General features: G+C 34.1%; 1 protein-coding gene across 3 annotated transcripts in view; it reads left to right on the top strand.

Moving 5' to 3' along the window:
- The window catches only part of LOC150108373 (cyclin-dependent kinase 17-like), a 248,506-nt gene extending 225,820 nt beyond the window's left edge, over window positions 1-22,686 (top strand). For 2 of the 3 annotated variants that reach the window (XM_090390722.1, XM_090390721.1), the window contains exons 11-14: window positions 745-991; window positions 10,393-10,483; window positions 12,868-12,945; window positions 19,929-22,686. In XM_090390722.1, the coding sequence (XP_090246848.1) occupies window positions 745-991; window positions 10,393-10,483; window positions 12,868-12,945; window positions 19,929-19,966 (454 nt within the window). In that variant the 3' untranslated portion in view covers window positions 19,967-22,686. The remainder of the gene's footprint in view (window positions 1-744; window positions 992-10,392; window positions 10,484-12,867; window positions 12,946-19,928) is intronic. The other variant, XM_090390723.1, reaches the window with a different exon arrangement.
- The last annotated feature ends 1,462 nt before the right edge of the window (window positions 22,687-24,148 follow it).

The following is a 24,148-nucleotide window of genomic DNA, read 5'->3' as shown; positions in this document are numbered from 1 at the left end:
ATATATGTTAATCCATCTTGAAGAACTAGTTTTACACCAACAAGAATACATGGAGTCATATAAACTTAATTTTGTTAGCACAATTTCTTAGAAATTGGCACACTTATTCTATCATTTTAAGATTAGAACGACTTTTGTGCTCTGTCACTTATCCAAAATGAACCATAACTCATTGAACTACCAGGAATATGCATTATCATCCTCTGTAAAACTCTGCTTTGCTGTTTTCTTTATTAAGTACTTTAACTAAAATTCATAGTTCCATACTTTGTCTATCTTTCTAGTTAACAAGAAGACTGTTCTATTTTGATTCTATTCTCTATACTTCTTTCAGTTTCTTTATTCCTCTCTTTCTCATATCTGAGGAAAAAGTGACAAGATCTGTGACATAGTAGTAGAGATTTAGATGTCTGTTGTATCATTTTAACACAAGAATATAGAAACTTATAGAATTTATACGGTTATATAAGTTTCCGTGTTTTTATAAGGTTGTATAATTAATTCTTACCATTACAACTTTATAGAGACCAAAGGAGTTATTGGGCTTCGACCAAGATTTTTCAATAGTTTGCTATAGTAAAAGTTGACAGTGAAAGACACCGTAACCTGTTTCTAATGGCAGCAGTAGTTTTTAATCATGAAATTATGATGATCCTCTGAATCAAACTATTGATAATTAAACTAAGAATATGCTTTTTAATGAAAACACTGGGCGCAAGCATTAATTTCTTTTTTCTTTTATAGGGGAGTAGGATGCATATTTTTTGAAATGGCTAGTGGACGCCCTTTATTTCCTGGGTCTACTGTTGAAGACGAACTTCACCTTATCTTTCGGACTTTAGGGACGCCAACAGAAACTACCTGGCCAGCAATATCAACCAATGATGATTACCAGGCGTTTAATTTTCCTGCATATGATCCTCAACCACTTCTCAGTAGGGTACCACGTCTTGATACAGAAGGTCTTGATCTCCTTATGAAATTTCTAAAAGTATGTAGTATTTCTGCTATGTTCTCTAATAGATATATTTGTATTTTGTTATGGTTAATATATTTTCCCTCCTTTACACAATTACAGCAATCTACTGTTTAGTGACCCTTCAATTATCAGAACAGCAAGTTCTGATAATTGAAGGAGGTGTCACAATAATAAAAGTTAACCTTCACAGATCATGGTCAGCTTTGGCAGAGACCCTTAACCTCATTAAGCCACAGTTTCCCTCTTACATAATTGAATCATTCAAATTTCCCATATATTTTGGTTATTTCTTATGGAAAGTAAAAATATACAAACAACTAGATGAGATATCTATGAGTTCTCCCTCTCCCCATTATTTATGCTACCATTGTATGCAGAGGGGTTCAAATTGTGGTGACGAACTTTGACAGCATCCATGTGCATCAAGTAACAGATATGTTACTGGTAGTTTACTGTAAAAACAGCCAAAGAATACAGGTTTGTATTCTTTGGCTGGTTCGCTTGCTTTGTAGGATGGAAAAACCCAAGAAAAATTGTCATTATTTAAGAGTAAAGGTGTTCACATTCATTTTAAGACCAGCTGACTCACTTTCAATTGAAAAACTTTTATGTAGGTTTGTGTCCTAGAAAGAATCTGAGTTTAACTAACCATTGCTGCCAAACTGAGCTAAAAACTCAGATGGATATGGTATAAAAAAGTCATGAATAATTATATAAAAGTTATATAATTTTTTAGTTTTTAAAATATTGTAATACATTTTCTATCTCATATTTTGCAATAAGCAAACAAGTATAGAGTGTTTATAGCATGCTAGATTTACTAAAGAATGGTATAAAGCTGATTGGTTATATGTGAAATAAATATTAGCCAATCCTTACTATGACACGATGAGCTCCTACAGCAATACAAAAGATATGTTTATTTTTTTTTTTCCCTCCCAACAGAAAGTGCATTTGTATGTTATGTACCTGCATGTTTTATGTGAGAGTTATATATTTTTGTAAATCTCTATACATATCCACAGTATGTTTCATAAAATAATGCTTTCCAAGATATAGCAGAAGTTTTTTAAGATGGTGACGTGACCACAATTTTTTATTTTTGTATTCTTTTTTTTACTCCCTTAGATTGGTCTCCTAAATAAAAGTACTTCAGCTTGAGCCCACTAAGCTTGAAGTACTTACCACCTGCATTGCAGGATTTTATAGCATGCTATTTTTATATAAATCACTCCCACACATGTGAAGTTGCAAAGCTTATAACAAATAAATCCCATGTGTGAGCTGGGAGCCAAGAGAGCAAAGTAATCTGCTTTGAAGAGCTAGAGGACGTCGTAGTCTTTGAGGAATTCTTTATGGAGAAGACTCTTTCGCAGAACCCAGGTAGATGGAATAAAAGATGAATGGGTGTATTCGTTTGATGAGCCAGTGGTTCAACTGCAAAATGATGTTGGGCAATTGTTGCTAATGTTGTTGCTAGGTTTAGCAAAATATGGGCATGATGGATGCCAGTTCTACTGAACAGCTCTCATGGAAATATCTATAGAAGAGATGGAATGCAGAAGCTAGCCACCTATGAGATAATGGCTGAAGAGAGTTTGTGAAAGATGGGTCATCAATCAACGAAAACTGCCCTCTTCAGAACAGCGTCAGGAATTTTTAGAGAGTATGATAATGATACTTCATTTATGAAAAATAAAGCTTTGCTGCTCCAAACATCTTCAAATCGGATTAGTACTTTTACAGAGGAACATGATAATCTTTGCAGCAAATGCCATTTGCATCTCTCTCTCTCTACAGAAGTTGAGTGATCTGTAAGTGCTGATGATGAGAAAATTGCTGGTGTACAACAAGCTGTTGGCCAGTAAGCAGTCTTCACATTTCACATGACTGTATCCACTGTATATAAGATGATGAGAATTATTAATTTATTGGATTAAAAAAAATAAAATAAATAGCCTATATTTCTGCCCACTGCAGGATGAAGGCCTCTCCCATTGCAGGAGGTTTTGGGTCTACTACTCCCATGGTGACCCAGTCCATAATGGGAGAGTGGACACAATCACAAATGTCCATGCCTACGTGGGATTCGCACCCTCAACTTCTTGGCTGGAGAGTGGATAAGCTAACCACTCGGCCAACCAAGCCAGCAATGTATTGGATTATGCATTAATAATCAAATGCCACTGCATGATTTAATTGTCACAAATCTGGGTTATTATCCAAAATTGACATAACTCATTCTTATGATGGATTACCTTAAAAATATTCTATCATTTTTGCTGTTTTTACCCATTTACAGAATAGAGTATTCCATTTCTCCATGACATGTTATGGTTGGCTGAGCATATCTGCTCTACAATCAACAGGTTGCAGGTTCAAATCCCACTGAATATGAATGGCTTTGACTGTCTTTAGGTGGAAGATGAATTTCATTGCCATTCGTGAAGATGAATTTCATGACCACTGCCTTGCATTTTTGAAGCCTGAAGTGGCTTGAAAAAATTCCATGGTTGCTTTCTAGAATAGAGTTTCTGAATTATGTAAATAATAAATAATAATACAATAATAATAATAAATAATAAATAATAATTTTTTATTATTATTTCACTAAATAATAATAAAAAATATAAAACTAATAAAATTTGGATGAAATAAAAAAATCCTTAGCCTACTATAAGTTTACAACCTTTTTGTGGGTGGGACTTGCATAAAAATGGACAGACTCCTTAGTTTCTATAAAAATTAACCTTCCTCAGTAAATATTGCCTTAAGAGAAGAATTGTTGCATATTAGTATTTGCATAGTTATCTAAACAGACATAAACTGAAGATATGAATCTGATAACCTAGTGAATATAGTTAAATAAAACAGTTCTGATTTTATGTAACAACTTATTTTTTGTGAACTCCTGTCATCTACTTAAACATACATTCTTCCACTTTGCACTTTACTATGCCATCATATAGTGTTCTGCTTTAAAAAAAAAAAAAAAAACATGGTTTGATTATATTTTCAGAAGCAGTAAAAACACTCAGGAAGAGAATTGTGTGTTCAACAATAAATTGGAATTACAGTATTTTGTAATTTCTACAAAAGACAATGTGTGCATTTTGTCATTCTTTGAAGCAATTCAGAATTATAAATAAAATACCATACTTTTTTAATTAATGTAATGAAGACATTTACTACATACTAACATTCCTTGGAAAAAATATTACTAATGCTGTTGAAATGCTGAGAGGGGAAAGGGACAGATTGAACTTTTTTTTTTTTTTTTTTTTTTTTGTCAAATATAAATGTTTTGAAAGGTGCAAGTACAGAATGAGGGGATATGTGAGTGCTACTGGAAGAAGTGAACAAAGAATGAGAGAGTAAATATTGTAAAGTTTGTCATGCTGTGACAGAGAGAGAATTGAGAACAACAATTGTGATTGCCATTGAGTCAGTGGTAAAAGGAATGATGCTCATTTTTTTTTTTAGATCTGTGGAGTGAATTGCATTCACTATATCTAAATCCACTCCACAGATTTAAAAACTTTCACTAAAGACTTTTGACTGATTGATTTGGAGTTAGCTATTTGGAGACTGATTGTTTGTTTTGGATATATAGCTGAAGCAACTAAGGCTAGGAGGCCAGTATATTATGTCTGTAATTGCACGTGTTCTTCTGGCTGGCTTGCCTGTTTATTATTATTATCATCATCTAAGACTTCCAGGTAGTCCAGGACTCGTCGAGGCAGGCTATAGTTTTGCAGAATGAAAAACCTGAGTTTCCAATAGGAAGATCCCTGCCACTTCTATATGAGACCATTTAACTCACCTACAGTTGAGAATACCATTATTAGGGCTTTTCAACTGAAAGTGAGTTGGCAGAGGTGGCAGGGTTTACCAAGGTGTTTGAAGAAAGCTTTGTTCATTGAGAGAATGGAAGTGCAGAATCAAGGAAGCCAGGGCTATGCAGGAGGGTGCTGGGGAATGTGTTTGTGTATGTGAGAGAGAGAGAGAGAGAGAAAATAGAGGAAATAAAAAATGCCAAATGTAACTTCTCAATTTCCATAACTGTATCCTTCTCCAAAAGTGGAATGTAAAGGGTATTCTATGTTCAAGGGTAGAGGTTTGCTGATGATAGCAGAAAAATTGCAACTAATAAAAGTAGAGGTGCAGCAGAAAGGTTAACTTTGAGAATATCTACTGTGAGATAAAAGGCAACTAGTCAAAATATATAGTTGATTGCTGCTAGAGAACACTTGATGTAGATGGCATGCTAATGTAAGATAGGTTACAGGATAGTTACTGAGCTATGAGATAGCTCAGTAAGCTGAGGTTACATAGTTATTATGGAGGATATCAACTAAGGACAGCTTAGATTGGAAAGTGAAAGGGACCTAGGAGATGGCTAAGCATATGAAATTTCCAGTTAAGAAAGAACATATGTGTATGGAACTGCAGAGTTGGTGATTATGGCAATCTCAGGGGACAGTTTGAAGGTGTGATGATATAAGAAACTTCAAAAGAAGGATGCAGCAGTGTACAAGAAATGATTGATCAAGTTTGAGCATGTAGTATTAGACCTTTATACCTATGGTCAGGAGGATAAATCAGGTGGGAATTAACTGGATGAGTAGCATCTTCAATCAGGAGCTGAAGGGGAAAAAATTGTGCAAGGGAAAGAGAAATAAAAAGAAATGTGATCAGGAAGCTCATGAGCAGTACCAAGTACAGACAAGAAGTGTGACCAGTATAATAAGGAAGGAAAAATCAGATTCTTAGAGAAAATTGGTGATTAGATGAAAGAAAATTCCATACAGGTTTTTAAAAAGAACACTCAAGGATACTTTAATGAATGCAGGCCGGGAAGTGACAGAAGCAGGAGAAATAGTTTAATTACTGAGAAATCACACTTTGTGAGGGTATATTGTTGAAGTGAAGGAAATGTAGAGATTGGTCTGTGAATAAGGTAGATGAATTGGAGGTGATTAGAATATTAACAAATCTCAAATGTGAATACAGCCATGGGATGTTCATCCCTGTGTTACTAGAAAAATGGCATTGCCCTAACCAAGCTGTTTAATTTACACTTAGAAAAGACTAAGACATTATATGTAAGAGGCTCCAAGACAGAGGTGGCAAATTATAGACTTTATTATTATTATTACGGGTGACTCCAGGGAGTCCTTAGACTTATCAAGGGAGGCCCTAAACATCACACACAACCATACGACATTCTCACAGTATCTATCATATCTTGCCTTGAACTCACTCACCGTCACAGCACCCACAACAGACTCTGGCAGCTTATTCCACTCATTTACCACTCTAAAAGTAAAGAACCCAGCTCTAACACCCTTGCTAACCACACTCTTTCCCAGCTTCCATACGTGACCCCCTAGTTCTCCCACCACCAGTCCTAATCTCAAAAATATCCTCTGAATTAATCCTATAGAAACCCTTTAGCAATTTGTATGTCTCAATCATATCTCCCCTTTTCTGCCTATCAACTAATTTCTGCAACCCACAAATCTTCAACCTGTTCTCATAAGGTTCATTCCATAGACCTGCTATCATCTTGGTCACTCGCCTCTGAATCCTCTCCACCTCCTCCCCATCAAGAAGAAACCTAGGTGACTAAATCTGATCACAGTAGTCGAGATGAGGTCTTATCAAGGCTCGGTACAGAGGTACAATAACTTGCTTGTCTCTGCTCGTCAAAGTATTTTTCAACAACCAAGTGAGTTGATGAGCTGATTTAGTCACTTTTGCAATGTGCTCCCTAAACTTCATCTCCCTATTCACCAACACTCCCAAGTCCCTGGCCTCGTCAATCTCCTGGAGTACAGTTCCACCAATGTGGTATACTGCTGCTAATCTTTCACCCCAAAATGCATAACCTTACATTTTGTCACATTAAATTGACATCCATTCTCCTTAGCCCAGAACTCCAATCTATCCAAGTCGTCCTGCAAGATTTTGACATCTGCATTCACTATTGCCCTACCCAACTTTGCATCATCATCAGCGAACAAATGAACTTTTCCTCTTAGATCCTTCCCTATATCGTTAATGAACAAATTAAACAGCAGTGGTCCAAGACACTACTAGTCACATTACTAGTCACAGGCCATCTTTTGGACTCTTCTCCTGAATAAACTACTCTCTTATATCTCTCCATTAACCACCCACCTATCCATTTCACCAACCCTATATCCATTTCCATGTGTTGTAGTTTACGGATTAGAATGCCATGTGGTATCCTGTCAAATGCCTTAGCCAGGTCCAGCAGTATCACTGTAAACTCATTACTCTTATCCAGTTCAGCCATCACTGTGTTGCTAAACTTGAGCAAGTTACTGAGGCATGATCTACCCTTCACAAAGCCATGCTGTCCCCCTGTATAGTATCTCATTTTCATCAATTCATTCCTGTATTTTTCCCTTGATTACTTTCTCCAAGACCTTGACAACAACTCCTGATATGCTGATTGGTCAGTAATTTGCAACAGTAGTCTTGGCTCCTCCTATTTTCCCCTCTTTCCACACCTTCAGGACTAAACCAGACCCGAGACTCAAATTAAACAACATGGTCAAGGGCACTGATAATTCTTTAGCTGCTTCACGTAAGACCCGTGCTGGTATACCATCCAATCCCACAGATGTATTCACATTAAGGTTCTGTAATAGACTGTTCACCTCCACTTCATTCATTACAATTCCCATATAAACTAATGGTTCCTTCATTTTTTCAATGTCACCACCTGGATGATATACTCTTGCAAAGTGCTCGCTCAGTAATTCCACTATATCGACTGATTCAGTGACCTCCTTACCATTATCATTCCTTAAAATCATTTTGCAGTGTACAGTTTTTTTTTTTTTTTGCATGCAGCATATTGAAAGAACTGTTTGGGATTCTCTTTAGCTTGCATAGCTAGTTTCCTTTCATAATCCACTTTTGCCTTTTTTACCACACTTGTTACCCTTCTGGCCTGCACTTTATACTGTTCGTGTGCCTGCAGGTCACCTCTTTCTTTAAATTCCCTCCACAGTTTTTTTTGCAACTCAAGCTTAATGGTGTTATTTATCCATTTAACCTCTACTTGTTTTACTATTCGGACCCTAGGTATACAATCAGCCATAACCTCCTGTAAATGCTCCTTGACCACTTCCCATGCTCTATCGACATCCAGCCCTTGCAGTTGTATACATGCCATAGCATTGATCCAAGCAATCTCCTAAGCTTGTCATACTTGCCAGCACGGTAACTCCACATATATCCTGTCTTAATCGAAAATTCCACACCTTGACCTCCCAGGTCAAGACCTTATGATCACTCTCACCAATAGGTGGCAACATGGTCACATTCATTACAGTCTAATTCTCAAATGCTATTACCAGGTCAAGCACTTTCACACCCCTAGTATTTTCAATTACATGCTGTCTCAGATAGTTATCCCTTAATAATTGAATAAAATCCATTTCCTTCCTCACATGTGTCCTCTCCTCCTTCCAATCAATGTTACCATAGTTGAAATCCCCCATAATAATTACCCTCCTTCCACTCATTTCATAAATTTGTTTTTGCATACTATCTCCACCATCTATTCCATCACCTGGTCTATAGCAACACCCAACTGTATATTTTGTTCTGCCAGTCTCAATCTCATACCAAATACTCTCAGATGAGCTCTTTGCACTATCCTGCGATACAACTTCAATTCTCCTTGGCTGCAATTCATCAGTTATCATCAATAACACTCCCCCCCCATTTTATTGTCTCTGTCCCTCCTAAACACATTATAACCTACACATTCTATCCCACTAACTATATCATCTTCTGTCAGCCATGTTTCACTAACCAATAACCTGTGGCCAGGAAGAGCCAATCAAGGCCAAAAATTCTTCCTTCTTGTTCCTAATACTCCTGGCATTAGTATACATGAAATGTAGAGGTCCCTTTGTCCCACCCTTATCTTGATGCGTTATTTGAAACGATAATTTCAATATCTTTCAAATTAAAGATATTGAAAAGCTGGTTAAGTTTATAATTCAAGAATGGGTGAATAAGAATACGATACGGTATGGAGACAGCATGACTTTATGAAGGAGAGATCTTACTTCAGTAATTTAATCACTTTTTGCAATAAAATGGCAGTTGAGTTAGATAAAGGAAATTGTTAGAAAATTTCCTAGCAACTGGTGTTTGCTAGATTTTGCAAAGGCATTTACCAATAGACTCATATAATGGAACCCTCTTATATAAATTGAAGTAGATGGTAATGGATATAGAGCTCGTGACTTTGATAAGAAAGTGGCTGATGGATAGACATCACCTTATCATATGGTGGAGTTGAATCAGGGAGAAGGCAACTGATCAGTAATATGCCACAAGACATTTTCTAATGGCTGTCAATATTTGATTCACTGCTATTTAATTTGTACATTAATGATACAGAGAATGATTTTAGAGAAAATATCCAGTTGTTTGCTAATACAAAGTTGCTAATACAATGGTGGACAAAGAGGCTGAGGTTAAAAAGACATATTGCAAAAGTGGGCAAAATATTTCAAAGATCACTTAAATGTTGAAGAACTCATAAGTAGTGATAAAGAAGTTATAATCCTTCCTTCCTTATAAAGCTTTGTTATAATCACATCTTGACTGTGTGCAGAGATTTGATTTCCCAGGATTTCTTGGGATGAGGAAGTAGCAGACAAGATCCAGAGGGTGAGTGACCAAAATGATGACTGCACTGTGGAGTGCTCCCTCTGGCAATAGACTGAAGATTTATGGGTTAGAGTTTGGTTGACAGATGGAAAATGAGGGATATGATAGAAACATATGTGATTGGAGCCATTTCATGTATTAAAATATTCTGAGGAAATTTTTCATTACTTGACAGTATATAGAAGAGAACAAAGATTTATTCCTGTAAGTTGTGTAAATGTGTGATTAGCAAGGGAATAAGGAGATTTTTGATTGGAGAGTGGTAAATGAATGAATTTAAGATTAGTATGATATGCATTGTGAGAATAATGGTTGGTGTGGATCTCCCTGATGAATTTTTAGAATCCAAGATGTCCATGTAAAACAATATTGTTTTAAGACATTTTACAGTGCTCATCAAATTTTTTCCTTTCATGTTGCCATTTCGTTTTTACATGAGATTTCTAAATTTTATCCTAACATTAAAAGCAAGAGATATAGCTTAAATTAAAAATACCAAGCAATTATAATCTTATTTAATCCTTTAACCAAGTGCAAACAAATAAAATTTGCACATGAAATTTCTTTGTGGCTTGGCTACTTGTATATAGAGGCTAATGACTTCACATTAACGAAAGAAGTAAATATTCATATGTTAATTGATTGAATAAATAAATTTCTTAATTTTAATAATTTAAATTTCATTATAGTATGATCCTAAACAAAGACTCGGTGCGATTGATGCAATGAAACACTCCTATTTTAATAGCCTGGGTCCAAATGTACATAAACTTCCAGATAGTAAGTATTTTATTATGTTTTATAATAGAAATTTTTATACTTGAAATAACAGTGCAATAATGACATTTATAGAAGATAGTTAAATTAACTATAACCATATCTATAAAAATATAAAATTATGCTTATCAGGCAGCTTTGTATGACTTGCTGAATGTCATTTCTTATATAGTCACATTATGACACTTATTTCTGCTTGATTCATTTGCCTTCCTGTCAGAGCCATATTAAATCAACCAACCTAAACATTTATTGTTTAGGTTGGTTGACTCATTTGACTCCACTATTTTAGATTTGACTATGAAACAAAACAAAATCATAGAGTGAACTGAATCTATTGATACCTTAAGGATGCATACATGCTGTGATGTACATTATTTTATACTTTATTACTATGGAAGTTACTGAAGAGCATATAAAATTAGGCATATCATGCTTTATGAGTTCAAAAAAAAGGCAACAATGCTGCTAATACTGTAAAAAATGTGCAAGAAGTGTATAGTGATAATGTTTTGAATGTGCAAAAGTGCCAGTGATGGTTCCAAAAACTTCAAGGGGATTTTAGCTTGAAAGACTCCCCTCGCTCTGGGCACCCTGTCTCTCTCTCAATAATGATATGCTGGAAGCCACTGTTGCAAGAAATGGCAATGCAACCATTGAAGATTTAGTGCAAAACTGTTGAAGATTTAGCAAAAAATCTTAATTCATTGCCATTTGCAAGAACTTGGAATAGTGTCTAAGCTCAGCAAGTGAGTTCCTCACGAACTGACAAACAACAGCCGAACCACACCGTGGACCAGATTCTGCATGGACAAATGAAAATGTGGTGAAAGCTAGAGAAATTGTTGCCCAAGACAGGCAAATAACTACTAGGCTACTTACTATACAGCTTGATGCCAGTAAGGAAACAACCAGATTAATGTTAAAAAGAGATTTGCACAAGAAGAAGATTTGTTTGAGGTTTGTAGCACACATGTTTACACAGAAAGAAGTCAGATTGCAAAATTCACATGTCAAGACCACTGCAGATTTGTTTCTGAGGGCACCATATTGCCCTCAGTATTATTTAGGTGTAATGCATTGTTTCTCAACATTTTTTGGATCATGCCCCACCTCAACGTCTCAAAGATTTTGATGCCCCCCCCCAGCATAATAGTCAGCCAAGTTCTGAAAAAGTATAATATAAACATGTATAAATGTGTACATGGCAATTTCGTAATTGCCCCCACTTTGAGAAACACTGGTGTAATGCAATGTCTGTACATGTGACGTGTCAGGAAAGAACTGTTCAACAACAATTGGTTTCTTTTGCATGACAATGCACCCATGCACTGTCTTTGAAGCAGTTTCTGGCTTCAAAGTTGATCTGTGTGCTCCTATTCGCCAGATTTGGGTCCCACAGATGGTTGTGCCTTAAAACAGGAGTGCTTCAGTGACATTGAGGACATCCAACATGGTGACCCCAGAGACTGAAGGAGGTTTCTGTTCAGAACTTCCACCATGCCTTGGAGCACCTGTGTGATACATGTAAACGTTGGGCGAAGTTGGAGGGAGATTATTTTGTATCTGTGTAATTCACAATTCAAAATATAGTTCTTTTGTTTTGATATAATAATTGTTCATTATTTAATGGGCACACTGTGTAAACTAATGTTACCATTCATTTTAACAACATTTTACAAAATAAATTACATAACGTTTATTTTTCTTTAATTACAATATTAAATTAAATTTTATGACAGAGTATTAAAGGAACTATTACATCACAGTAAACAGAAGGCAGTGGGAAGGGGAATAATACAAATTTAATATTGCTCTGTTTCTTTCCAATTCTTTTTAATTAAGACTGTTTAATAAAAGGAATTCATTGTGGTGTATCTGAATGAAACTTATCAGATACTCCACATTAGTCAGGTCTTATTGTTATCATTGGCTAGTTTAGAATAATGGTCTGGTTTACAAATATCATTGCAATTGTTGCTTTTGTTCAGTATATGTGCTCAATTCAAAGTAGAGTTTCAGATGTAGATGTTAATAGTTTAAAATCAAGTTATTTTTCTCAAACAAGAGTGCTTTATAAATTCTTGACCATGAATACCATACATTGAATGTTGAAATAAAAAATATTTATCAGCGTTCACATAAAAGAGGAACAATATAGCACTTGTATTAAGGTAGTTTGAGATGGTCTTATTATTGTTAACAAAATAACAATAAACTATTACTGTTATCTTATGTGTAACTGTAGACATATACCAGATGAACCTACTTGCTTCTGTGCCATGTGCTTCCTTCATAGTACTTGAATGTATCGTGCATGTAGCTTCATGTAATATTTTGTTTGTGTGTATCATGAAGAAATATATACTTTTTTTTTTTTTTTTTAGCGGCATCAATATTTATTATCCCAGGTATCCAGCTCAGTCGTGATCCAGGTAGTGGCAGATCTGCATTTTCTAGCTCAGGTGAGAGTAAAAATCCTTATGTTTATGTGTTCTTTGCAAACTTACTAATTAGTGAAACCACTAATTTCTCTCAGTTTGAGATCATAATGAGGAAATCTTCTGTCACTAAATGGTTATCACAGCACTTATGTAACTTATTTAAAAAAGAAAACTGTCTCTTATACACAGTTGCAATATATATTGTGACCCCTTCCCATTGTTTTAGAACGAAACATGTTTTGTATATTTCTGTCTGCACACACAGTGCACATCCTGTATAGCTATATAAAGCAAATAGATATACCTATATATCTGAGCCTACATCTATTATACTATCAGTGTTAGAGAAGAACTTATATTCAACAAGTGTTATTGTGTGATACAACATCAGCATATTCATTCATGACATTGGTAAAAGGTGCCTCATCCCAAATCAGCTGTAGGCTACATTATTAACCATTGGAAATGATGATGCCACATAACCAATAAATGTATCCAAAAATAATGTGTAAAGACTAAAGAATGCTTGGAAGGATGGGATGGGATTGAAATCTCAGCAGTCCAGTGTGGAAATGATCAGCCATTTGCACATACACTGAATATTGACTGACAGCCAATAGTGTAGTGTTGAAATAATTGTTGTATGTGGCTGTTACACAAGGGAGAGTGAAAGATTCTATATCAGTTTCCACAAATCAAATTAAGTTGTTTTAACTTCTAGAAGGGGGGGGGGGGGACTCTACCACTTATTCTAGCAGAAGACATCATTGCCAAAACCATGTGAGGTACGTCAGTGACTATATGGCATCTACGGACATGAAATGTGAAATTTATTATATCCTTTAGTAATAAGACAAGAGAATCTGAGATAAGTCAGTAAGATGTTTAATTAATATGGCAAAGCTAAAAGAAGATATATAATATAATGTAAACTGAAAAACATAATGGATACAGCTGTAAATTTCTCTTTAAATTTAAAGTTGTCCAGTTTGTTCTACCTCGGCAAACTTCAGTGTGAATATCTTACCAAAGATTATCATTTTGAATAGTGTTCTTTAGGACAGATTGGCCATAGAAGTTTTTTCTTGGTGTTGATTTGATTTTGTTTACAGTCATTTCACTTAAAAAAAATTTTTTTTTTTTTTTTTTTAATTTTTAAAAAACTGATGATCCCTAACAGGATATGTTATTGTCTGGAAAAGTTTTGGTTCTATTGTTGATTTTCTTGAGTTTACAGGATGAAAAACCCAAGAGTCCATGAGGGGAAAAAACCCATTTGCCTGTGCCAGAGATTGACTAAATCAAGAGCCAGTCAAAGAAAGGCATAGAAAAAGTTCCTCTAGTCAGCGAATAAACTCAAACTTAAGTCTATCCTCTGGCAGCCTAGCACAGAGAATGCAAATACCACTTTCATTGAGCTACACAGGTTCATATATATTATTGATAAAGACACATGAATTGTTTCATTTATTTATTATTTTATTGTGTGCCATTTTTATAATATCAATTCCACACACACACACACACACAGGTCACAAAACCATAACATAAAGGTGCTGAGAGCATAGAGATTAGGAAGAAAGAAGGGATCTGAAGAGCTAGAGATTGAAGTCATTGGGAAAGACTGTTTCAAAGAACAGAGATAGATGAAAAGGATGAGAAGCTGATTTAATAAGCATGAGGCTGAACTGAATGTTGACCAGCAGCTGCTCATGTTCTCATGAGCAGCTGCTGATGAAGGAAATGGAAGGAGTGCTATCCAATTTGGTCAAGCAAACAGAACACCTGTGAGAAAGTGATTGGGGGTTTGAGGGGTATAATAGTCATATTTTAAGTAATTTCTCTCTCTTGGATATCAGCATTCTTAGAAATTTTTGGTGCACCACACCACATTATTCTAAGGTTGGGCATGTTTAAGCAAAGGTTGATCTTGACTTGAGATAGAATATGATCAAAAGTAAGGAGTGGGTGTGTGTGTGGGGGGGGGTTAAGTAAGTGCTTTCTTCTGAGAGACAAGACAAGATTATATGTTTGTAGTATTGAAATTCACTAGATTATTCTTTTCCTACTGGAGAATAATGTAAAGATCAGTGTTGGTTATGAAAGATCTTAAGGAAGAATTTAAACATCAAAGGATGTGCCAAATGAAGATAAGGAATATGGTATATTATCATCATCAAAATTTTATATAGGATTTGAGTTTAGTGAGAGAAGGTCATTAAGGTACAGAAAGAAAGACATGATGAAAAAAGCATAGAATGCTGTGGTACTCTGCACTAATAGAGAAATTTGATAAGAGGAAACTGTCTACATTAACATCACTGAATGTCCAAAGAAGTTAGCAGTCCAGTTGAAAAGGGTAGAAAGAAATAAGATAGTAATTTGTTGAGGCATCTGTACTATACCCAAAATGTCTTGGAAATGTCAAAAGCAACCACATGAGTTTCTCCAAACTTTTCCCTGACTTGAGTTCAAAGGTGGGATTAGGATGGCCAGACAATATCCTGTGAGTGGGAGAATCATTATGAGTAAAGTGGTGAGCCTCTAGATAGTGAAGAAGTTGTTTACTAATGACTGTCCATTATTTTTGAGAGGATTGGGGGAGAGGAAATGGAACATTAATTTGATGGCTGAATTTTATCTCTCTCTTTAGGGACATAGATACAAGCCGTTTCCACGCTGTTGGCTAGATGAGTATGACAACATGTATAGGTAATATAGGATGGGTTTATTCTGGATTACAAGTTTTTAGAAAAAATGGAGGGATATCTGGACCTAGAGCCATATAGCTTTTTTTCATTTTAGTGACCTTCTGAACTCTCTCTCTCTCTTTCTTATTCTCTTGTTCCCTTCTTTCAATAGTTGTAATTTTTTATTTTGAAATTGCTTTATGTTGTCCATCCAACTCCTCATGCTCCCAACCATCTTGAACATAATTGTCTCTTTCCAATGATTCATTTGCTTGCATAATACATCAAAAGCATATTAACTTCTATTTTGCAAACACCATGGGTATTTTATCTTTATATTTTCTAAAACTTTCTTGTTGTCATTCTTGCTATCCATGGGATTCTTAATGATCTCCTCCATTGATATATAATTCAACTGAATCATTTTTTGATGATATGTAAATTGAGACAAAAGTGATGGCTTTGGCTTCTGACAGTATTGGCCGAGTGGTTAGCACACCCGCTCTCCAGCCTAAAGGCTGTGGGTTCGAATCCCACCTTAGGCATGGATGTTTGTGATTCACTGTGAAAGTACCAGTGGTGGGTGGTAGTGGCGTTGGTGTAGATGATGATGGCAGTTGCAATTCGTTGTAGTTGGTAGAGACAGAGTTGTAGAGTAGGTGCCCTCCCTCGATGAGTCCCTTGTTCTCCCTGGAGGTGTCATGTAATAATAATAATAATATTATATCACTGTTGGAAAGATTGTTTTAAGAATTCTTACATTTGTGGCCTTATGGACATGTTGTTCATAATTTTTTGTTAAGTTTGATATTCTCACTTCTTTTAATTTTGTGTTCACACTGTCCATCATTTCTTATTCTTCACCCCAGTAAATCATAACTTTCATTCACCTCTTTTTTAAATCTCTCCAAATCATAAATTGTTTTACACTGTCAGAAGCCAAAGCCATCACTTTTGTCTTAATTTACATATCATCAATTTACATATTAAATATTTACTAATATTTAAGAATAAAAAAAAATAGAATTTGAATTATATGAATTTTCCCATAATGCTTGCTTGTTCCCATCTAGGTCTCTCTCCTCTCCCAGCTTCGTACCTTAAAAATAAATAAATAAAAATAAGTAATAAGCACAGTTGATAATAACAATAACTTCTCTGTCTACAAAGTCTATCAAACTCCCTGACAAAACCCCACTCAGTATCACAACAGTTGATGATTTCAAATGTACACTGCACTCCTTCAAATGGGGAGTACATTCTATCTGTAACTGCTATATCATACATCCAGAGACAATATGGTTTGCCTAATTTTAAGATGTTAATATGTAATCAACTGTCACCATAGTGAACTCATAGGGACCAAATGAATAGTTTGCTAGTGGATATTTTATTATAGTGAATTTCATTTTGCAGCATTGATGCTGTAGGAAAATTCACAGAAAAATCACTTTATCTGGGTTTTTTTTTTTTTTTTTGGCAGTTTGTTATTGTGAGTGAATTTGCTTTGTTTTATATAGCAAGTAGTTAAAAAAAAAAGTCATAACTTAAAAAAAAATACATAAATACATCGAAGTTTTTCTTTTCAAATATCGAAATAAATCTATTAGTCTTGTTTTTGCTAATTCAAGAATTACACTTATTGAAGTTAATGTAATTAGATTTTTTCATCTTCTACAGTTTTTAATATTGAAATGATTTTTAAGATTTTTTTAGATAACAGAAACTGATATCTATGCAGACTGCTAAATTTAAATAATCATTATATAAAAAGCCTGATAACATCCTATTAAAAATGAAATTTATTGCATTTAGCATTCTAGTAGTATGCAAGAATTATAATTATTGACATTAACGTATTATACCTAAAAAGAACCTAGTTCTTTTTAGGTGCAATAATTTCTTAATATTTTCTTAACGATCTTTTAGCTTTTTAATATAGTAGAAACGGACACCCAAGAAAAATCCCAGAATGTAATTTGTGTTTATTATTCTAAATAAATATCATCTATAATGGGATAACATCAAAATCATATTATATCTTCAGTAAAATAAAAAAATAAAATAAAATGAGTTAAAGAAAAAAAAAAAAAACTGATGTATTCATTCACTTGTTTTTGAGTTGAACACACATAAACAGAAATTTTTCTCTCTGCTTTTTTCCATCTTTTGATCAGTCATTCATATTAGTTTTATTCTAATAGTCAAAATATTAAAATTATTTCAACTGTTGAATAATTAGAATTTTAATTACTTTCAGTTTTTTTTTCTTTGTATAAATAAATTTTGACAAATGCTTAGCGAAGCTGGTCCATCTGAGTAAAGTGCTTTATAAAGGTTTAGGATTAATAGTAGCTTCTTGGTAGGATGACAGAATTTTAATGATAGTAGATTCAGTTTATATTGCAAAGCTCTTTACATTACATCGAAAAGTGTACATAGATGCAATAAATCAGGTGGTGATATATGCCAAAAGTTTCACTAGTGACATATGCTATCTACCAATAATTGTTCAGACACCTCTATTATTTGAAGTTATGGAATATTCCAGATTTGTTAATAACATAAAACCTGTGTACAGATAGTAGGAAGCAGTATTTCATCTTAGCAGTTGAATACAGGTGGTATGGCAACACGACATGAACTCATTGACTTCGAGAGGGGTCATCGTGGGCTGTTACATTGGTGGCATGTCCTTATGTGCCATTGCTGCTCAACTGGAGCATCCAAAATGGAGATGTTCTGACATCACTAGTGCAGGAAAACAGCCAGGACAGCTGCCGCAAATGACTGTCAAGGACTGGAGGGTGTTTAATGTGTGGCATGCAAAAACTGGCTACAATCAGCACAGCCATCTGTGATGAGTTCCAGAGTGCTAGTAACACCATGGTGAGGACTAACACTATATGAAAATAATTCTATTTACTCAGTTTACACAGAAGAGCAGTGGCACATAAGCCAAAGATCACAACAACGAACAATGCAGTTCAACTGGCCTGGTGCAAAGCGCATATGAACTGGACATTTGACCAGTGGAAAACGGTACTCTGGAGTGATGAATCAAAGTTCACCTGTTTCCAGTCTGATGGCAAGGGGGGGGGTGCAGGCAGCCTGCTGAATGCTTGTTACCACAGTGTGTTGCACCCACAGTAAAGTTTGGTGGTGAAGGAGATGGTGTGGGATGTATTCAGCTGGTTTGGAGTCAGACCATTGGTCATTGCCCATGGTTCCATGAAGGCAGCTAAGTATCTTGATATTCTGGATAATCAGTTGCTTCCTACACTGTGGAGTTTTTGTGGAACGGACCCATGTTACTATCAAGACGACAATGCCCTAAGTCACAAAGCCGCAGCTGTTATGGAATGGTATGAAGAGATGGGTGTTAAATGACTGTTCTGGCCTTTGCAGAGTCCTGATCCTAACCCCCATCGAACACTTGTGCGACGAATTGGAGCAGCGATTCAGGTCAAGAGCAGCACATCCTCGATCTGTCACTGAACTCAGTGCTGTTTTGATGGAGGAATGGAGACAAATTCCATCTGATATCTACTGCACATTGGTGGTCTGCACCCTCAATGTGTGGCAGACATCACTAAGTGAAAGGTGGACATACCTGATATTAGGGTTTGCCTGCTGGTATTAGCAATTGTAAATTGCTAAAGTGTCTGGACAATTATTGGTAGATAGTGTATATCATAAATTTCACCTACCTAATTTCAGAAGGAATGATTTCATCCTTCTCTGTGAGGTTTTGTCTATTTTAATGTTTCAGCATATCTTTAATATCCACTACATTCTGAATATCTTGATATTATTCATTATTAATTCATTTTTATTGATTATTATTAATCATAAATAGTAAAATAATAAGAATCTAAGAAGTTATCTAACAATTTTGTTATGAATAAAATGTTCTTCAAACATGATATACTTGTGAAACAATACTGTATATAATGTTTTTTTTTAAAAAAAGGAGGTGTGTGATGTTCCTGAACTCATGCATGTTTTCTCTTTTTTTCTTTTTTCTTCTTTCTGCATGAATAGTATTTGAGCTCTGCATTAAATATTAATATATTTTTCCAAGTTAAATTAGGAGTTTATCTTCTCTGAGGATTTGATTTGGTTTTCAGTTTTATTTTTATTATTTTTTTTATAATAGTTTATCTGTTATTTTTATTTCTTAGCTGTTCAGTGTTTTAGGCTTCTTGTCTGCTTGAATTTTTTGTTGTTGTTTTTTTGCCAGTTTGCTATTTTTTTATTGTTCATTTAAGTTGCATATGCTCGATTTTTTTGTCTTGCTTTGTTTTCTATTAGGTAATGGCCGTAGCCGAAGGCAGAGCATGTTACTGTGAAGTTAAAGCAATATGGAAATTTAAATTTGTCCTTTGGTTCCTCAACAGTCTGAAGTGAGAAGTCCAGGTATGCAGCTCAAGTCACCAAAGAGAGTTAAGAGGTGCAGCTATCCCTGAATTCTTATGAAGAAAAGTTGAAGCATTGTGTTCATTCTTTGTCACAGGTGGATTTTACTCTGTGAGAGAATAATGCTCATTGTCACATTGTTTTAGAACCACTGTAGTGCTTCTGGTGCTGTTTTAGAAATGGTGCATAATTTTATAACTCAGACCATCTTAAAATCCAAGGATCAATTGAACGATCTACAGCTACAGGCTTCGATTAAATGATTGTGCAGATTTAGCAGTTGATGATTCCACATCCTTGGGTTTTTGGGAACTGAAGCAATTAGTCTGAGTCAAGTCACAGTAAGTATTATTTATTAGTGACAAAAATCAATCATTTAGTCTTCTGTGCATAAAGCACCATAATTTGTAATAAAATGTTTAAAGTAGAGTGTCTTCTGGTATATGGTTTCCATGTATTGTGCCATGCCATAAAGTGTTTGTAAATGTTTTGAGCTTAATTTTTGTTGGGGGAAAGGGGGGGAACATAATGTGTTCAACATTAACCATAGTGTTTGTGTGCAGCATGCATGTATGTATGTGTTCTGTTTGTTGGGTATGTCATACATGTTTTTTGTTGTGTAAATCTAAAAGTTTAATAAAACAGGTAAAACCATATCAGTCATTGTACATTGTTTTCTAAGTGTTTATTCCCTGATGAATTATCTATATATAATGTAATTGTAACAAACATCTTCAAGTTGTTTGGTAAACAGTGTCAATATTCTTTAAACTACACAAGAATTAATAAGCTATAAGCTGACATGTTTGGTCACATGTTTAGAATAATACTCTCACATATTCTGCAGTTTTCAGAGTTATTACAGATGAACTGTGTATATAATGTGCAGTTATTATAAAAGAATTATTTGCATAACTGTATCCAGTGTGTTTTATTTAAGACTAATTTTTCAAGTTCTGCTGTTAAACAAAGGGAATATCTGTTTCCTCTGATTAATTCATTGATTCTCAACTTCTTTCAGTCATTTTTTTGACTTTACCCAAAGTTTCTTCTTCTTTCCCTAATAAATAAAAACCTGTAGCTAATAAATAAAGAAAGAAATCCCATAAGCTAAAAACAGGCAGAACCCTTTTTGAATATGAGATTAGTATTGAGAGAGCCACATGACTAGTGCATGAAAAATTATAGCATATGGCAATAATTATCATAATTTATGTAATAATTGAGTTTTCATCATATACCAGTTCCTGTGATCCCTAGAACATTTTAAATAATGTCATGATGCTCAGTAAGAGTACTATGCCTGTTGAGAATCAGTGATTTAATATAGCATAATATATTTGCAATATGCAAATAGAGTCAGTTGAGATCATTTTGTTCCTATTTTTTTTTTTTTTTAATATGTACAATGTACATTTAGTATTAAGATTAACTAACATTATGGGTGTAGATTGATTATATAATGTTCAATGGGGAGAGAAAAAAAACTTGACAGATTTTTAGATACTTCTTCTTCTGTGTAATATATTGTGTATGGTTCAGTAATTATGATGAAAGTAAACAAAATTAGTGTTCAGTTAGCTTACTATGTGATAATAAACTTGTATTTGGTGAGCAAGAATAGTAGTGTAACGTCTCATGAAATATTGTACGTTATAGGTATTCATAAAGAGCATTTTATTTCTCTCCATAGCATTTCTTTTTTTTTTATCTGCATTTGATGTTGTAGTTCTTATATATCAGTATATAAGAATAATATCAAAGGCATATTTTATAAATGCAATATTATGGTGAAAGAAAAAAAAATGAAAAAAATTCTCATTTTCATTTTGGATATTATTACAGCTAGATGACTTCTTTGAACAGAACTTGGGATTTTATTTGGGGTTATTTCCTTCATGTCTGATACACTGTGTTTAATATTTGTTACTTGTAAAAGATTGCTCAAGTTACACAATCATAAACCTGTCATCAGTTTCAGAGTTGTCTCATGAACTGCAAATAAATTATTGTACTTATACCAAGTAATACCTGTTTGTTGTGATTCTGTACATTCATTGTTTTCAGTTTTCATTGACAAAATGTGAATAGTATGCAGAAAATGAACATATCATTCATATAAAATTTATCCAGTGTTCAAAATTTTCTAATGTAACTTGCTTTAACCTTTTTCAAATTTTCAGGCATACACATTTTTATGTTGAAAGATAATTTTTTTTAAAAATAATATCAACTAGATTGATCTACCAAATGTTTTTAGAATCATTGTGTTAATGATCTGAAGAAAAATTTGCTTCTAAAACTTCAGTGTTGAAATGAAAGAAAAATGTTTTATTATGAGTATAGTAGATCTATTGTAGATTTTTTTATAAAATTGCAATAGCAAATTAAACAATTTTTAGTAAAAGACTGTTTGCTCACTTTAGAGAATTTTTAGGGAAAACAAGGGGTGGAAAAAGAGTATAAGAAATGGAGTTTTAATAGCTACCATGAAAGCCTTAAGTTTAAATTTGTGTGTGTGTGTGTGTGCGCGCGCGTGCTTGTGATGATCAGAAAGAGAAGATATTTGATCGTTAACATCTTTTTTCTGTCCAAAATGTATTTAATGCTAATTGATTTTATTGTGTACAATAAATATAACATTCTCATATATGATTAGAAGGTCATGTTTTAAATCTGTTAAACACACTATGCGCTGAGGAATAACTCTCCAATAGCCAAAGACAAAATACAAACTAACATTTTACAGTTTAATTATTACTGTCAAAGGAAAACTTAAGTAGAAAATTATAGAAAATATTACTTACATATTTCCTAAATAAATAAATAAAAAAGAAGAACCATACAGTTTGTAAATTATTTTAGTTGATATAAAGTATAATAAAAGAATGGATTTAAAATATCAGGCAGGCCAACATGGAATTCATTTACTATTCAAGTAGACCTTCATACTTAAATCTAATTAATCCTTAACAGGGCAGCCTGTCTGTGCTGCATGAAACAGATTCTGTAATTATCATTCCAGTTCTAAAATGCATTACCAGTAAACTTATGTAATATTAATTTTTGTTTACTGAACAATATTTCAACCACATTTCTTGACTGTCTTTGACACTAGTGCTTGAATAGGTTGTAAGAAGAAAAATGGAATAGGTAATCAATCATACAGAACACATACCAGAATGATGCAGTTCATGTTTCAGTACATAGAGAAAGCCCATTCTTTGTGTTTATTCCTGTTGTATTCTAAAGGTGGTTCTGGCTGAACTCCCTTCCTGCACTGAAACTTGCACATCATTATTGTAACATTCAGTTTTATATGATTATCCTATTCTGCTTATTTTTTGTGCTAGTGTTAATGCTAAACATCTTGTCCAACACTAATGCCAGTGCCCTCCCATGATGAGTCCTTGGACTACCTGGAGGTGTCACGTAATAATAATAATAAAAGTAGTCAAGAAACCTGATGGAAAATTTTGCTCTGAAAAAAAAAAAAAGATACATTTATCAGTGTAATAATTTTTCGGTATATCTTTACCTTATATATTTATTTTGATGTCTTATCACAAGAGTTTGGGTGATCTGGTATGAACATTGTTTTGTAACTGCTGTTGAAGATGATTAAATGTGAGTAAAATTATTTTGCAGTTATCATTTGTGTGTGTGTGAGAGAGAATGCAGCATACTATATATTTTGGTCCAGTTACATTAAGTGAAACATTAAGATTACTTCCTATGGCTGGTACTTTGCATGCTATATGATATTTAATTACTTATCCCCCTAACGTTTTCTTGTCTTTTACATTTCTTATCTTGAGGTTTTATATATCTTTATATGTGAACGAACTGTTAGAATAAAAATATCTTTTGTGGCTTACCCATTTTATGTAACTGAGCAGATAAGTACGCCATATCTCATTTGATATTTGTTTGTGTGACTCATCTAATAAAGTTATAAAACAGTGCATCCCCAGCTAAGGGTTAAAGCACATGCAGAATTCTGCTGCTTTACCCTTAGATCATTTCTAATTTTTTAATGTGAAAATTCTTATAGCAAAAAGTAAACGATTCAAAAAATATTAAGTTATTTATTTCCCCAAATTTTTCATATACTC

The sequence above is a fragment of the Typopeltis vanoorti genome, chromosome 3 (genome assembly GCF_054136105.1).
Source record: "Typopeltis vanoorti isolate ZY-2024b chromosome 3, IOZ_Tvanoo_1.0, whole genome shotgun sequence".
NCBI classification, from domain to species: domain Eukaryota; kingdom Metazoa; phylum Arthropoda; class Arachnida; order Uropygi; family Thelyphonidae; genus Typopeltis; species Typopeltis vanoorti.
This window is presented reverse-complemented; position numbering and strand designations above follow the sequence as displayed.